The 17,874-nt window shown below is 37.6% G+C and overlaps 1 protein-coding gene and 1 pseudogene across 4 annotated transcripts in view; one reads left to right on the top strand and one right to left on the bottom strand.

Moving 5' to 3' along the window:
• Window positions 1-17,874, bottom strand: part of RABGAP1 (RAB GTPase activating protein 1) — a 159,455-nt gene that overhangs the window by 29,152 nt on the left and 112,429 nt on the right. For all 4 annotated transcript variants that reach the window (XM_012532785.2, XM_033427231.2, XM_049711435.1 and 1 more), the window contains 4 exons: window positions 9,459-9,572; window positions 5,512-5,586; window positions 2,214-2,339; window positions 1,465-1,608 (listed from right to left, as the gene is read on the bottom strand). In XM_012532785.2, the coding sequence (XP_012388239.1) occupies window positions 1,465-1,608; window positions 2,214-2,339; window positions 5,512-5,586; window positions 9,459-9,572 (459 nt within the window). The remainder of the gene's footprint in view (window positions 1-1,464; window positions 1,609-2,213; window positions 2,340-5,511; window positions 5,587-9,458; window positions 9,573-17,874) is intronic.
• LOC105747965 (COP9 signalosome complex subunit 2-like) lies at window positions 11,627-15,900 on the top strand (annotated as a pseudogene).

The following is a 17,874-nucleotide window of genomic DNA, read 5'->3' as shown; positions in this document are numbered from 1 at the left end:
GGAGAGGCCACAAGAGTGAGAGGCCCGCATACCGCAAAAAAAAATAATAATAATAATAATAATAATGGGGCTTCCCTGGTGGTGCAGTGGTTGAGAATCTGCCTGCTAATGCAAGGGACATGGGTTCGTGCCCTGGTCTGGGAGGATCCCCCATGCCGCGGAGCAACTAGGCCCGTGAGCCACAACTACTGAGCCTGCGCGTCTGGAGCCTGTGCTCCGCAACAAGAGAGGCCGCAATAGTGAGAGGCCCGCGCGCTGCGATAAAGAGTGGCCCCTGCTTGCCACAGCTAGAGAAAGCCCTTGCACAGAAACGAAGACCCAACACAGCAAAAATAAAGTAATTAATAAACTCCTACCCCCAACATCTTCTTTAAAAAAAAAAAAAAGAATAATCGTATATCTGAAATGCTGTTTCTTATAATGTTTCAAGCTAGATAGAAGATACAAATTTCTTAATGGATTTTTATACGTTTTGAATATGGGATAATTAAAAATAAGGATGGTATACATGTGGAGGTGTCTGTCTATAGATAGTCAAGTATATGAGATAAAAAGAGGTTACCAGATAGCATATATAGCATAATCGTATTTTTATGTATTTTTATATAGATATAAAACCATAATATACATTATTACATAATATTCCATATGAAAAAAACTGTTCCATATAGAAACTACACATACACATATATGAAAAGGCAGAAAGAATATACACCAAAATGTTAAAAGTAGTTTCCCTCTAGACTGGGATTAGAAGTATTTTTAAATCTTTTTGCTTACAGTTTCTATAACAAACATGTATTATTTTTGAAATTAGTTTTTTCTTCTTAGGCACACACACACCCTAAAACCCAAAACTAAGCTGAGGCAAAGATTGTTATTTACTATAATATCTATTTTCTTTCAGTAATAGACCCCCAAGTTTTAGCAAATTCCTAGTCAGCTTAAATAAAAAAAAAACTCCCCTTAGAAGCTAGGTATGGTCAGGTACCTAACTTTTGGTCAATAAGAGGTTAAGAAGAAATGCAGGTGGAAATTCCAGGAAATGTCTTTTAAAAGAGGGGATGCAACCTCCCCGAACCCCTAAACCCCCTAGCTTAAATATAGAGACACAGTGGCTGGAGCTCTAACCAGCCATACGGAACAGAGTTGCACTCTGAGGAAGGTAGGTTACTGCCAACCTTCTGATTTCTTTTACATGGGAAAGAAAAATAAACCTCTACTTTATTTAGTCACTGTTATTTTGGATTTCTTCAATGCAGCCAAACCTAACTAATACAAATGTGCTTTTTTTAGCAGAGAGCACCTTTGACAAAACATGATTATTAGCATCAGCCCAAGGAAGAGGAACTTAAACCTGGATTTTCCAGCAATGAAATAAAATAACTGAGAAGAACAAATTCTGTTTTAACAGAGGTGACACAGGAAGGACACTACAAACAAAAGCCAAAGTGTGATACGTACCTCACATAAAAGCAGGTCGATGATATGGAAGACCATGTAGAGAGGGAATTTTGCAGTGAAGAGCGTAAGAAACCACTGGGAGGCATACATGTGTGCTTCAAGGCTTATATCCAGGAAGTGGTTGTACAAGTCAGGAATGTATTCCTGAAATAGCAAACTAATTAGTCTTGGGCACATATGCAGCTGTTGAACTCTCACTCAGGAGGTTCATAAATCTGCCAGAAATAGGCCAAAAAAGTCACATATTTGTGTTTTTCTAAAAACTGCCAAAGTGCTGAGAAGAACACTTATCATCTGGTATTAAACTGGCACTCAGCTCTCGTTTCCAGTCCACAAAGTAGCTCTGAAGAGGAATCCCCAAATGGTGACAAATATTTGGAAGGACAGTTTTTCTTTCCAAGTTATGAAATGTTTGGGAAAGTCTGTTTCACTTTTGTTATAAGATTTCTAACCAGTCAGCTTCAGAGCCTTGGTGAATATTTCTTGACTGAGTTTGCTGTGTTAAAGGCTCCTACAGTCATCTGATCTTTTGGGTGTTTATGAGATTGAAAACCTGGCTCACACCCGTCGGGTTAACACCGTATTAATCGTGGCATCATCGTTACATAGAGAGAAATGAAAAACCTAAAACCTGTCCTTAACCCTGGAGGGCTAGAAATCACCCCTGCTCCTTGGCACCATTTCATCAATCCCGCTCTTCCCAGTCTTGCATTCCTACTGGCAAATGCAAAGCTGGATTCTCTACTTACCTGCATGAGGCGCTCCAACTGGTAAAATTTGCAATGCAAATCTTCAAAGTTTTGCTTGAAAAGTTCCCTGAGACCATAGTCAAACATGATCTTGACCAGAACACTGAATGCCTGTTCCTCAGGCATCTGTAACAGACAGGCAAAGAGGGAAGGGGTGGGGGATCAAAAACATATACAGAAGTTTCCTCAGTATATTAAATTTATCCTTCAACTCTCCTATCTGAATACTAGGAAATTTAGTGATATGCAGTAACTCAGATCTCAGCTGTGTTTTGTAACATTCATTCATTCAACCAAGAAATATTTAACAATGCCTACTCTATGTCATACACTGTTCCTGTTCTTGAGGAGCCTCTCATACAACCAGTATACAATAGCTGTAAAATGCCTAGTTAGAAAGACCAGTGGGAACACAAGAACAAGAAAGCCTGGGTCTTCCTGAGGGAGCCAGGAACAGGCTTCATAGGGAGGGCAGGACTTGAACTGAGTAGGAACAGGTCTATACTCGAGTATATGTTTCATCTTTCCCAAATCATAAGACCTTTGTTAAATCATTTTACCTCCTTAACTGTTATTTCATTTTAGTAAAAATGTTTTTCTTCCTCACTGTTACTAAAAACATGGTTAGTTACAGAAGAACTTTATGTATTCTAAGGTTTGAAGAAATGTTTAAAGTATTACAGTAACGCCTGCAGTAATACTTAAAATAGTACAAAAACCTCCTTTACTTCACTTCTATTTACAGATGTTACTCACTTATACATCTTCCACAGCTTTATGGAAAAATATCTCCTTGAGAACCGGGCAAAATGTCTAGTTTTCAAAATAGAAAAAGAGCACTGGAAATATTATTTAAGGCATGACATGACTGTAGCAAGCCTTCCAAATGTCAAGAAGGTGGGTGGGCTTCTGTCGAACAAGATGATGGAGGTGGGCTGAGCAAAGAAATAACTGGGAATAAAGCAGAGCTAAAGAGCAAATCAGACTAAGTAATAATGAGAAAAGGATAGAAAATTATTGTTGGAAAGGTAAGGGCATTTGGGGCAAAGGACCAGGCCTTTGAGGTCTTTACCATGGCAGGCAACTTCACTCTTCCACTCACTGAGGGAGAGACTTGGTCTGCCCAGAGTGGCATTTCTGATGTTAGGTAGCACACCTGCCCTTACTCTGAAACAAGCACTTATTTTAACACGATGGCAAGCAGCATAGAGTTCAAACCAAGACACTGGGGATTTCATCGGGAAACTCATTTTAAAAGGGTTGTGACATTTAAATGGGGATAAATGTCCTTGCACGAAAATTGAGAACAAAGACGAACCACATAGACTTGTGAGACTCTGAGATATAAAGTCTGATTAAAACAACAAAACAAAAACTTAAAACTTGACTTCTTGAGGATGTGTTAATTAGCTTGTGAGAATCATTTCACAATGTATAGTATATCAAATCATCACATTATACACCTTATATATACACACACACAATTTTTGTCAATTATGATGTAAACAAAGCTGGGGGGGAAAAAAAAAACTTGACTTCTTTATCAGTGTCATAGCTTTATCGCATTTTTGCGTGCCTACCAATACCAACAAGCTAGGCTCACAGTAAGAAGATGCAAAGTGGTTTTGTTTTACTTGTATTACAACCTACACGAAATGGCTTAAACCTCTTCAAAAGCTTCCTGTTCTTAGAGAAACAAAATCTAGACTGCATGGCCTGGTCTCCACAGCCCTCCTCCAAGCTAGTCTTGTGGACCTCCCTAGCTCCCTCCCCCTATTCCCCATGGCTCGTGATGCTCCTGTCACACTGCCTTTCTTTCAGTTCCTTCCAGATGCCAAGTTTTCCCCATTTCAGGGCTTCTATATACTGTACTATTCTCTTTACCAGGACTGCTCTACTCTCCACTCTCGTTTTCAAAACAGTTTTATTATTTTCATAACAATGTTAAAAAAAGTTAAATGATACAGTAAAGTACAAAAGAGAATGGATATCCCTTCTCATTTTTCAGGGTTCACCTTAAAGGTTAGCTTCCCAGAGAAGCGTGTAATCGAAATGAGGCTCCCTTGTTATAATCTTGCATCAAACTTTTCACTATACCTTCACAGCGCCACTGAAAGTAACAATGATATACTTGTGTGACTTTTTTTGCCTACAGCTAGTCAGCTTCACTAGCTCTGCATCCACAAGGACCGGGGCCACACTATATTATTCACTCCTGATCACTAGCACAGTTCAGACCATGACAGGTGCTCAAAAACTCTCTGCTAACATCACCTGTGTGGTATTTTTGCCAAGCATTTTAACTTGAATCATGGGAAAATGATCAGCCAAATCAAGAATCTGGGATGTTTTACAAGACAATCTGCTTTAATTTTTCAAAACTGTCAATGGCATGGAACATACAAAAAAGGCAAAGGGAATAGTTCAGATTAAAAGAATAAAATGAAATGACAACCAAATGCAATGCCTGATTCTTCACTGATCTTGATTAGAAAAAAAAGCTGTAAGGACTTTACTGAGTAAACAGGGAAAACTGAATGTGGACTGTGGGTAAGACACTGTGAATCAGTGTCGAATTTCTGAGATATGACTGTGATATTCTGGTTAGGTCCTTAGGAGATACATGCACAAGTATTTAGGAGTGGAGTATCTTGATGTCTGCTACTTATTTTCCAAAGATAATTTCAAAAAATTTCTTTTCCATTAAAAAAAAGTGTGTGTGTGTGTGTGTGTGTGTGTGAGAAAAAGAGGAAAAGAGAGAGATGCAGAGAAAGCAGTGTGGAAGAATACTGATATATCAGGTCAAGAGTATATCAGTGTTCACCTTAACATTTTTTCAATTTTGCTGTGGATTTTAAAAAATATCAGTAAGATGGAGGGTAAAGGTCTTTGCTGAATGAATGAACAAATGAATAAAATGGTGCTAAAGCAACCCAACTTCTCTGCCTCCCTTCCACCCCAATACATAAATCTCAAAACAAAGACTGATGACAGCGGCTACTTTAGAGAAGATAAAATGTCCCCAAAGGGTTCAATCAAGACTAAAGTCTATCCAATCACCCTGGTAATAAAAAAAGTCTACCCTTATACCAATTTTCAACACTGTCATTTATTTTTTACCATGTTTCTCTCCCATGATGACACTGTATTAATTTAAGGAAAAGGTTTCCAGATATAGGAGTTAACCTTCATACACTAAAGCCTGGCCAAAGGAAATAAAAAACCATGATCAAGTCTAAGGCTAGTATAAGCTGGGGCAGGACATGTGTAAGTCATACATAGAGACCTAATTACTCACATGGAGAAGCAGAACAGCAGCAAGAAATGACTGGCCCTGGCAATAGCCAATTTCTTCATCATACACAGAATAAGCCTGGGGGGGGGGGGAAACACACGAGGTGTAAATGAATGTAGTCACTCTTGAGTCATAGTTGCCTTATAGGAACTTGAACACGGGAACCTCGAAGATGCTACCCACACTCCACTGTGGCATTCTGATGGGTAGTGAATGATGCAAACATTTCTCTTCAATTCCAATTTTTCTTTATTATAAATAACGCTGTCACCACGCCACTTCCTGTAGCCAAGGAGTGGTAAGGTTAAGCAAAAACCATTTTAGCATTAAAAAAAAAGTTGTCATTCCACCTGTCTTTGCTCATGCTTTTCCCTCTTCTCTGTCTGAAAAATGTGTTCTTCACTGAGGCTCCAAACATATTCCATTCCCCCAGGATTCTCTCTCTCCTCGGTACTTCTATGGTACTTGTTACAAATGTATGGTTATTATAGCACTTACCACACTGCATTTTAAATGTCCATCTTCTCTACTAGACTGTGAACTTCTTAGAGGCTGGGGTGATGTCCTATTCAACCTAGCCAGCACCTCAACACATATAGCAGGCACTCACTAAACACTGTTATTGCTATTCATTTTTCTTTCTGGGAAAAAAAATCTTTTGGCAAAGATGCCAAAATACAATCCTTTCCACAATGCCAGTGATAACTTTTCTGATAAGAGGGATTACTCTGAAACCATTTGTGGGTTCTTTGGAATTTTCATTCGTATTTTCCTTGGCAGCAGATGATTACAACTCATCTCTTCTGAACGTTATCATTAACAGAATATTGACATCAAATAGTCCTGTGGGTTACTCTTTGGTTCTGTAGTTGTTCTTCAGAGTCTTGTTCTTATGGTTAATATTTACAGTTCTCATGTAAGTTGTGGGGGGAAAGGGGAATTCCGATAGATTCAGGACGCTATTCCCTGTTTGACAAATTTATTTCTGATGAAACTCTCTTTATTCTCCATTTTTTTCCCCAAGGTTCTTCTGTGTCCCAAGAAAGCAACTTAGAAATGGGTATATTTAAATTTCAGATCACTTAGCAAAATGTGATGCCAACGTTTATTAGATGACAAGTTAATATACACATGGGATTTTATCATTAGCTTTTGGTGAAACTATAGCTTTAAAAATATATACATATATATGTTTTACACAGCAGGCACTCACCAATCACTGTTTATGTTTTTATATATAACCATGCTTTCATAAATTCAGGTAGAATTCAATATAATCTCATTATATCCCCCATTTTGTCAAAGCTTATCTGATGAGAGGGCTACAGAACGAGAAACACATATGCTTTTCCAAAGACAAGAAGCACAGAGGGATTTAGAAATGATATTTTGTAATTTAATGAGACCACTTTCTACCTATTAAATCAGTAAAAATTAACGAGTTAATACCCATTTTGTTAAGACTGTTAAAAACTAGTAGTAATATATGCCAACACAGCTCTGTGGAATGCAGTTTGACAAAACTGATGAAGGTACCAATCGACAGTCGATTAGTCAAAAAAGAATAGAGGCCTCACAGTTAGATAGAGTTGGGCTGAAATCTCACAATTGCTAATGTCTCGGTCTGGCTCTTAGGCCCAATGCTTATATTCCTTATTTGTAAGATGAGAATAATCACAGTATTTATATAATAGAGCTGATGAATTATTCTCAGTCCTCTCAAGTAAAGTGCTCAGCACATGGCTTACTCAATTATGTACTAAGATAAAAATGTACTGAATTTCTATAGGTAGAGAATGAGGGGAGCATTTTTCAGGCTCATAGAAAAGCTAGAAGGAATGCTTTATATTTCAAACATTTCCCGAAAGTTTGAAAGTACTTTCATGTACATAATACATTCGGGAAACGTTTGAAATATAAGGTTCGTGGGGGCTGTAATGAAATATGGGGAAGAAAAGGCATTTCATTAATTCATCAACATTTAATGAGCACCTTCTATAATATGGCGTGCACTGTGCAAGTGCTATAGATGCTAACATATGTAAGAAATGATTCTTGCCCTTGAGAACTTCACAGTTCAGTTGGGAAGTTTGACAAGTAAATCAACCAGAGTACAGTGAGAAGTTCAATGTGACTGAAGCATAAAATATTTAGGGAGTAAGCCTGGATATATTATAAAATGCCTTTAATACTAAGCTAATGAATCTAGGACCAGGAAATGAACTAAGGAATTTTTATTTCATTCTGTGGGTTAGACAAAGCACTAAAGGTTTTAGTGGGTCTAGTGGAGGCCACTAAAATGATCCAATTCTAGGGTCAACACAGAGAAAATAATAAATAGGCTAGAACCCAAAGGCAGGGAGACTAATGCAAGGCGGCTTTTGTAAAAAAGTGCCAGCAACGTATCATAGTGGCCTGTACCAGGGCAGTGAATAGTGAGGGAAGTACGGCTTAAAGAGACATCAATCATATCAAACTGAACATGGCCAAAGGAAGGAACTAGAAAATAACAGAGAAATGATTGTATCTTCAGCAAGAAAATGGCATGGGGAAAAAAAGGAGGACTGTTTTTAATTAAAAGAGATATAACAACTAACCACAGTATGAATATTGCTGGATCCTGATTCTAACTAAATGTATAAAGACATTTAGGGAAATCTGAATATGGAGTGGCTATTGGATGGTACTGATGGATAATGATGGATGATACAGGTGGATAATGATCTTATTTTTAGAGATGTACAGTGAAGAGTTTAGGATTATGATGTCTGAGGTTTGCTTTAAGTACTTCAGGAAAATTTTTTTAAAAGGACAGATGAAGAAACTGTGGCAATATATTGATAAATATTCAATCTGGACAGGGATATATACAAATTTATTTACACTATTCAACTTTTATGTATGTTTGAAAATTTTCATCATAAAGTGTTTTTTTAAATGAACCCAGTTTTAGACCTGTTTTGTCTGATGTACTTGACAGACTTTTACATGGAGACCAACGAGCAGCTGGAAATTTAGGCCTTGAGTTAATGTAGATTTGGGAACATCTGTGCAGTGGTGATAGCTGAAGCTGTGGGAGTGGAAAGGGTCACCCATGGAGACAATGTAGAGCTACAGGAACCAGTGACTGAACACCTAGGGGAAGGCCTCTGTTTTAGGAGCAGGCAGAGAGAAAAATCATGAGAGAATGAGCGAAGTAGTTAGAGAAGTGAGAGCTTAACCAGGAGGGTGAGAAGTCAGGAGCAGAGAGAGCTGCAATGAAGATCATCATGAGAGAGAAACAAGAGTGCAGTGGGGTCAGAAGTAAGGATGAGAGTCAGTGAGCACAGGGTTTCTTTCTGGGACATTTTGCAGGAAGGTGAGGGAGAGCTAGATTAAAAGGGTAAAAGAAATCCTACCATTTAATTTTTAATTATATCTTGTTCATTATGAATCTAAAATTGTGTTGTTACTGTTGATTTTACAAAGACTTTTCTCTCATTTTTTTGCATTCTTGAACATCAAATATAAATTACGTTTTGTAGTTATCCTTTGCATAATTTCAAAGAACCAGAATCACCATTTAAAACTGAGTCTTGGACTTCCCTCGTGGCTCAGTGCTTAAGAATCTGCCTGCCACTGCAGGGGACATGGGTTCGAGCCCTCGTCCGGGAGGATCCCACATGCCACAGAGCAACTAAGCCCATGCGTCACAACTACCGAGCCTGCGCTCTAGAACCCGCGAGCCACAACTACTGAGCGTGTGTGCCTCAACTACTTGAAGCCCGCGCGCCTAGAACCCGTGCTGTCTCATTGTGGAGACGCCATGGCAATGAGAAGCCCACATACTGCAGCAAAGAGTGGCTCCCTCTCACCTCAACTAGAGAAAGCCCGTGCACAGCAACAAAGACCCAACACAGCCAAAAAAAAAAAAAAAAAAAACTGTCTTTTTTTTTTTTCATATGAAATACCTTGCATATTTTATATAAGGAATCTTGTCCATCTCCTCCTGTGTCCTTAAAGTAGTCATGCGCTGGGAATGTCCGGTTAATATCACGAGTGATAGCACTGTCCTGGGGAGACTCCTGTGCAAACATTAGGAAAGAGAAGGTTTGGTAGTCAATTACGTCCGTACTTGTTTGGGCTTATACAACAAGGTCTTCTCATTTACATGCTTTAAAATGCTGCAGGGACATACTTACACATATGCATGCCCAGAGTTATTGTGTCTTCAGGGAAGCCAAAGCAAAAGCAAATATTAAGGGGAAAAAAAGATGAAAGAAAATCAACCCATTTCACTCTATACACCTCACGTCTATTCCACCCCTGTTGCAAGGAAGTGCAGCTGGTAACCTTTCTATTGTAAGAGGGAAAATGTGATTCAAAATAGATTGCCCCGGGCTTCCCTGGTGGCGCAGTGGTTGAGAGTCCGCCTGCCGATGCAGGGGACATGGGTTTGTGCCGCGGTCTGGGAAGATCCCACATGCCGCGGAGCAGCTGGGCCTGTGAGCCACGGCCGCTGAGCCTGCGCCTCCGAGCCTGTGCTCCGCAACGGGAGAGGCCGCAACAGTGAGAGGCCCGCATACCGCAAAAAAAGAAAAAGAAAAAAAAAATAGATTGCCCCCAGGAAAACACTCAACCTAACCTCAAAAGAAGGAGGCAAAGTGCTTCCGTTAGAAAAACTGGGTACAAAAATTGCTGCTTTAATTGATCCTTTGGCACAAAACTCATGTGCCAGGTTCTCAAAGGGAAAAGAGAAATCCCTTGATTGGGGTTTGTCCTAGGGACAAATGGCATAAAAATTCACATAGTGGTCTACTCAATAGGAAACTAGACTATTAAATGCCAAGGAATTCAAACAGGCTATGGGAAAATATTCCTTGCTTTTACCAATGGAGAAAAACTGTTTCCTCTTCTACAATGAGTTACTAAAACTGAACAAATGTCAATAATGTCATAAAATATGTCAAGCATCCAGCTATTTCTAATAGCTTCCCCTTGTTAAATTTTATTTGCTCACTTGGTAAATAACTAGAACACAAAAACATGACCTTCTGTTTTAACAATGCATTGTCTTCATAGCTAAGACAATAGACTTGATTCTCCTTGGTGAGACTACATCATATTCAGCACACCATCCAAGAGCCTGATACTCCTGTTTCAAGTGAAAAATGAGTGATATTCTTTCTTGCCGGGTAATTTCTCTAGCCTTTCAGGTAATCAGGTTCCCAGGGCCATAAATATTTTACAGTTGTGGGATCTGAACTAACTTTGCATTTAAAAAGATTTTTTTTAACTGAGTAAATTTGACATGTAACATTGTGTAAATTTAAAGTGTACAGCATGTTACTTTTGATACATGTATACCATATTGGAATATGATTGCTATAGCAATATCACATTACACAATTATAGTACATTACTGTCTATATTTATAATACTGTGCATTAGATCTCTGGCTTATTTACTACTCATTACAAGTCTGTACCCTTAAACACTAGTCTTACCGCCTCAAACTCCATCTCTGGTGAACCATCTTTAAAGCCTATCTTTCTTAACCTGTAAACTATTTAAACCTTCAAAGACATTGCCAAACTGCTTTCCAAAGAGATTGTCAGACTACTAGTTTTTAAATGCACCACTAACAGCAGTTAAGGCAGCTCAGGAACTGTGGTGATCCCTGACAGGACAAAATCCAAGGTGAGACCTAAGACTACAACAGCTATTTGTCTGGCGGCAGCTTCCAGGCTGTAGCACATGGAGAAGGAACTGAAACAGAGCTGGGAATGGGGAGTGCCTCCCTGAGCTGAGAAAAAAGAGAGCAGAATTCAGGGAGGGCAAGGTAGCTAGAATTTATAGCTCAGAGTACTGGAGAGGCAAAGCTGAACAGAAAGAGAGCTGCAGAGCTATGTAGAGGGGTCCCTATGAGTCACAGAATCAGAAAAGAAAAAATGATAAACTGGACTCCATCAAATTAAAAAATTTTAATATTCAAAAACCACTGTTAAAAACATGAAAATGTAAGCCACGACCATGAATTTATAGGATAAATTACCTATAAAATCTATCTGATAATGGAGTTGAATCCAGATATATAACTCTCAAAATAAGACAAACAACTGATTTTAAAAGGGGGGAAATGGTGGTAAAATACTGAATAGATGCTTCATAAAATAAGACATATAGATGGCAAATAAGCACATAAAAAAATTTCAACATCATTAGTTATCAGCAAAACATAAATTAAAACCACAATGAGATTCCTTTACAAGCCCACTAAATGTTAAAATTAAAAGGACCCAATATACCAAGGACTGGCAAAGGGTGAGAAACAGCTGGAACTCTCATACATTGCTGGTGGGAATGTAAAATGGTACAAATACTTTAGAAACGGTTTGGAAGTTTCTTATATATAAAGTTAGACGTACACTTCCCATACAATTCAGTGATTCCACTACTATGTATTTATCCAAGAGAAATGAAAATACAAATATATGCAAATACTTGAACTCAAATGTCCATAGCAGCTTCATTCCTAATAGCCCATACTGGAAACAATGCAGATGTGCTCCAATGGGTAAATGGATAAATAAACTGTGGTATGTGCATACAGTGATGGAATACTACTCAGCAATAAAAAGGGAAAAAACCTACTGATACACACCATAAGATATACCTCACAAGCATTAGACTATGTGAAAGCAGACAGACACAAGAGACTATTTCCTATAATTCCATGAAATTCTAGAAAAGCAAAATCGTAAGTTATATAAAGCAGATCAGTGTTTGGACGAGGCTGCAGCTAAAGGGAGAAGACTGATTTTTTTAAATTTTTTTTTTTAAGCGTTACGCGGGCCTCTCACTGCTGTGGCCTCTCCCGTTGCGGAGCACAGGCTCCGGACGCATAGGCTCAGCGGCCATGGCTCACGGGCCTAGCTGCTCCGCGGCATGTGGGATCCTCCCAGACTGGGGCACGAACCCGTGTCCCCTGCATCGGCAGGCGGACTCTCAACCACTGCGCCACCAGGGAAGCCCAAGAGAAGACTGATTTTTAAGAGGTATTAGAGAACTTTCTGAAGTGATGGAATTATTATCCACCATATCTGTGGTGGTAATTAAAACATATTGAGTTGTTCACTTAAAACTGGTGAATTTTACTATATATAAATTACATCTAAATAAAGGTGATTTTAAAATGGAAAAACAAACAAAAGGGGATACTCATACAATTGAAAAAGAGACCCAGGATGATGCAGGTCCTTTAGATTAAGAATTCCCAGTACTAATTTAGCTATATGTACCTAAATGATGGGAACGATGTCAATCCATCTTTACCTTAAGGCCTTAGAACCAGGGGCGTAGCTTAGAGTCAGACATATCTGGGTTTGAAAGCTGGCTCATCTCTTACTTGGCTAAAAAACTTTAGGTGAGCTTCTTATCTTCTCTGGCTAATAGCATCTACCTTATAAAGTTGTAGTGAGGGTTACAATTAAATGTGTCTATAAATTATAAACATGTAAAGAGATTCCAGTATTATCTGACATGTACATAAAACACTTGATAAAAGTGAAAGTGAGCAAAGTCTCCAGCATGGCTGACAGCTGGGGCTGTCCTCTGAACACACACACTCACACATAAGCACACACCCATGCACACAAATGCACATGTGCGTGCACGCACACACACACACACATGCGCGCTGACATACAGAACACTCAACCATATGGTTCCTAGAATATGTATTATTTTTATTTTTGTATATCTTATCTTCCTATAAAGCTATTCATGTAGGGGCAGAAATTGTACTTTAGTTTTGTAACTTCCACAGAGCCTAGCACAATGCATGACACATACTCAGTGCTTGATAAATATATCGAATAAAAGTCCAAAAGCTTCCTTAAGATTGAGTGATGGCAATGCTCATGTGGTCAACAGCTCTCCCTAAACTAGAATCTCTAATGCTAATGTTTATTAATTCAAGACTCATGTGAAAGAGGCACTAAACTAAATCAGAAAAGAACCTTATTAATAATTTAAAAGACATTCCAACTAAATACCTGAAAAAACCAAGACTGCTATAATGATTGACTCATTAGTGACTTCCAAATTGTGTCATATGCAGGCAAGAGAAAATAACTGTCATGAGAAATAGAACAAAGGGGCTTCCCTGGTGGTGCAGTGGCTGGGAGTCTGCCTGCCAATGCAGGGGACACGGGTTCGTGCGCCGGTTCGGGAGGATCCCACATGCCGCAAAGCGGCTGGGCCCGTGAGCCATGGCGGCTGAGCCTGCGCGTACAGAGCCTGTGCTCCGCAACGGCAGAGACCACAACAGTGAGAGGCCCCCGTACCGCCAAAAAAAAAAAAAAAAGAAAAGAAATAGAACAAAGACTTTGAGTCTAGCTCTAAATGCAAAATAAATCAAATCATCCTGCAATTATCAAGAGAAATGACAAGGAAAAGGAGTCTGTATCAAAAACATATGCTATATTATTGTGGGTTAACAATTTTTATTCAGCCTAGGATATGTGAATTCTCTTGAACTCAGTTTTTTTAATTTATTTATTTTTGGCCGTGCCACACGACTTGCGGGATCTTAGTTCCCCAACCAGGGATCGAACCTGGGCCCTGTAGTGAAAGTGCCGAGTCCTCCTAACCTCTGGACCACCAGGGAATTCTCTTGAACTCAGTTTTAATTTTAACCAACACATAGAATGTAAAATAGCAACACAAAGAGAAAACCACAGGCATACTGGGAATTAAGAAATCTTTATTTGAAATAAATCTGTTTCATGAACAGCTCAAACAACAACTGACCATAAATAGTCCCAGCTTCAACTGTGAAACTGCAACATGACAAAAACTTATTGCATCCCTAGAATCATTAAGAGGAAAAATAATAAACTGAACTTAACTAAAATTAAAATTTTTCTGCTTATAAAATATGCCATTAAGAAAAGAAATAGGCAAGCGTTACATATATCTCAAAAGGAACTGTATCTAGAATATATACAGAACTTAAAGAAAGAGACAATTACTAAAATGGACAAAAATTGAGCACTTTATAAAAGAAAATATACAAATGGCAAATAAGCAAATGAAAAGGTAGTTACCAGGACAATGCCAATTAAAACCACAATGAGCTAGCCAGCCAAAGTGTCTACCAAGGAGAATGATTTCTTGTGCAATGATAGGAGGGCTACCACCTGGAACATTCTGCAGAGAGTAATTCAATCAATGGAGATTTGGAAAATCAGAATGATAATTTCAAAGCACTGAAGGAAGATGACCCAAAGCAGCATTAAGTAATTTCTGAAAAGTTCTAGAACTTGAAAACAAAAAGGAGAAAGGGGACTTAAAGCACTAAAACAATGATTAAAATAAATTTCACATTGACAAAACTTTCCAGAAAAGATGAATGGACATTTTATTGATCTATATTTGTAGTTCAGCCATAAGAAATTATTCTGAAAAAGCTGTTAATTCTGTTCTTGAATTATATATCCACTGGAATATTTCCAAAAGAGAATTCAGATTTTTTTTAAATGTCAGATGAATTCACTCTAGGAATTTTATGAAACAACAATTAAAGTTCTGAAACATGCTAAGAATGATAGATTCTGGCTTAGGACAAGCATGAAGGTTAGAAAATTATATGAAGAATTGAGAGGAGTATGGAAAGCTTCAAAATATTTTATGCCAGTTTTATCAGTCATATTAGACTGATGATAAAGATAACTTGAAAAAGGATATAAAATTATGAGATATATGACTTGGACATTCAAATGCACATAGAATGGGAATATAACAAAAAACTGAAAAAACTCTGTAACTGGTTAGTTCTCATCCATCTGCCATCCCTCAACCATTTGATCATGGGAGTCATCAGATAAGTAAGGGGGAAAATGCCCTTGAGATTAGGTGATTTTGAAAATTCACATGCTGAATTTTTGAAGCCTTCAAGAATGATAATAAATCGAGGAGTTCCATGTGAACCACTTGCTTAAAATATTTGGTCTTAGGAAATATGCTGAAGAACTTGGGAATAAATCCATTTGACTTGCCAGAGGCCAAGCTGTACAAAAATGATCCAAAAATTCTAACAATGATGAATTCAGTAAGTTCCTATCAGAATAATGACATCGTTAAATTTGAAAAGATTATGAAAACAAATCACAGTAACGTTATGGATGATTCCTTCCTAAGAGAACACAGCAAAGAGCTTTTGTAAAATATCGACACCCAAGTGCTGATAAAATTAAGATTTATACCACAATACATAGTCCTCTTATTTCTAAGGAGTTAAACATAAATGTAGCTGACATAGGGAACTTGCTAGCACAAGGCATATTGGCTGACACTATTCATGGCCAAATTGATTAAGTCAACCAAATACATCCTTTCACCAGACTATAATTAGTAAAATGGCTTAACAGAGAACAAGCTTTTACAAATGTACTTGAGGCAATCATGCAGAGACATAAACCTTAAAAGAACAGGGAATGGCAAAACGACTGTAAGGTGATAGGTCCTGAAAACTACTGAAGTGATGGCAGACGTAGTTCTTTTTTAATCAACTGGCTTTATGTTTTGGTTGCTTCATGTATCGTAAGAAAAACAGCTTTAATCTCCAGAAAAAAACAAAACTGCCATATGATCATGCAGTATTAACATTTTGCAAACTTTTTCTGTTAAGAGCCAGATGGCAGATACTTACTCAATTCTCCCTTTGTAGAGAAAAAGTAGCCATAGACAATATATAAATAAACAAGCATTTCTGCATTCTAATAAAACTTTATTTTCAAAACAAGAAGCATGCTGGATTTGCTGCAGTTTGCCAAGCCCTTCTCTAAATATACAACACAATAATTTGTCACCAGCAACATGACCAGAGAGAAGATTTTTGTAATGATTTTGAATATACTGACATGTTACTACTGATTAACTTTTTATGTTTTACTTGCAGAAATTCTGTCACAAACAAGCTGCAACAACTTGAAATGTAATTTACCTTTGAACACTTTTTTTCATGTAATAATGAATCTTAAAAATGTTTGCTGCATTTTACAAAAGTCAATTCTTCAAAGTCTGTATATTTCTGTATCTGCAACGTAGTAAAGATTTAAATGAAACCCTGTAATTGTAGTGCCATTTTGTCCCTTATAGTTCAAGCAGCAATACAAACAGTATACACAATTCAGAAACTAAACATACACATTGAAACATATTAGACTGGCTAAAATAAAAAGACAATACTAAATGTTGGTGAGGATATGAAACAACTGGAACTCTTAACTGTTGCTAATGGAGATATAAAATGATACATCCACTTTAGTGAATTACATGGCTGTTTCCTGTAAAGTTAAATAGGCATTTACAGAGACCCAGCAATTTCACTCCTAAGTATCACACAGGAGAAAGAAAAACATGTCCAAAAGAAAACCAAAAATGTACAAAAATGTTAATAACCTTATTTGTAATGGCCAAAAACTAGAAACCCCAAATGTCCATTCATAAAAAAAGAGATAAACAAATTACCATCCATATAATGGAATACATACATACATTGTTGGAAATAATTTCATTAAATACCATACTCTAAAATAATAGCACTTTAAAAATTTATTCACTAAACAAATACTAAGAATTAATACCTCACACTAAAATCCAAATCTTTTTTATTTCCCCTTCCCATACTCCTGTCAAATGGGACTAGTCACTGTTCCCCAAACATAATCCCAAATTAATGATATACCTTACTGCATCTTAAAAGGAAAAATCTAACCTTTTATTTTCTTAGTATAATAACAAACCCTTTTTGTTTTCTTATTTTAATAAGACATTTTTGCTTCCTTACAATAATAATACTGGGGAAAATGAGAAAAAAAGATAATTTCACTGTAGCTAATGTTTGATAAGCATATATCTAACTTTCTATATAATTATTTTTATAAAATGAGCTTACATTGTTTTGAAAATTAATTTTACTAACTTACTAGTTTTACTAACTGTAAAATGTTGTGAGCCTTTTTTCCTGTTATCTGACAGTTATCCTACCCTAGCATTTTTAATGCACAGTAACCTGTCACATGTCTATACCATAACTTACTAGGCCAAATCTCTGACTTTGGAAGATTCAGGCTGTTCTACTCCTTTTGCTATAAACAAGGCTGTAAAGTAGAGCCATGATTCTTAAGGGGTAAGAGATTATTTCCACAATCACTCCTTTCCCCCAAAGGCCCAGTGTAACTCTTGTGTTTGGATTTTGACTTACAATGCCAATTTGTCCTCCAGAAAAGTTGTACCAATTTATATACCACACTGGTAGCACCCTCACAGCAGCTGCCCTGCTGTTTTGGAATAGTCACTTACGTACTTGTCCTGGCCTCC

Source organism: Orcinus orca, chromosome 6, assembly GCF_937001465.1.
Source record: "Orcinus orca chromosome 6, mOrcOrc1.1, whole genome shotgun sequence".
Classification (NCBI taxonomy): domain Eukaryota; kingdom Metazoa; phylum Chordata; class Mammalia; order Artiodactyla; family Delphinidae; genus Orcinus; species Orcinus orca.
This window is presented reverse-complemented; position numbering and strand designations above follow the sequence as displayed.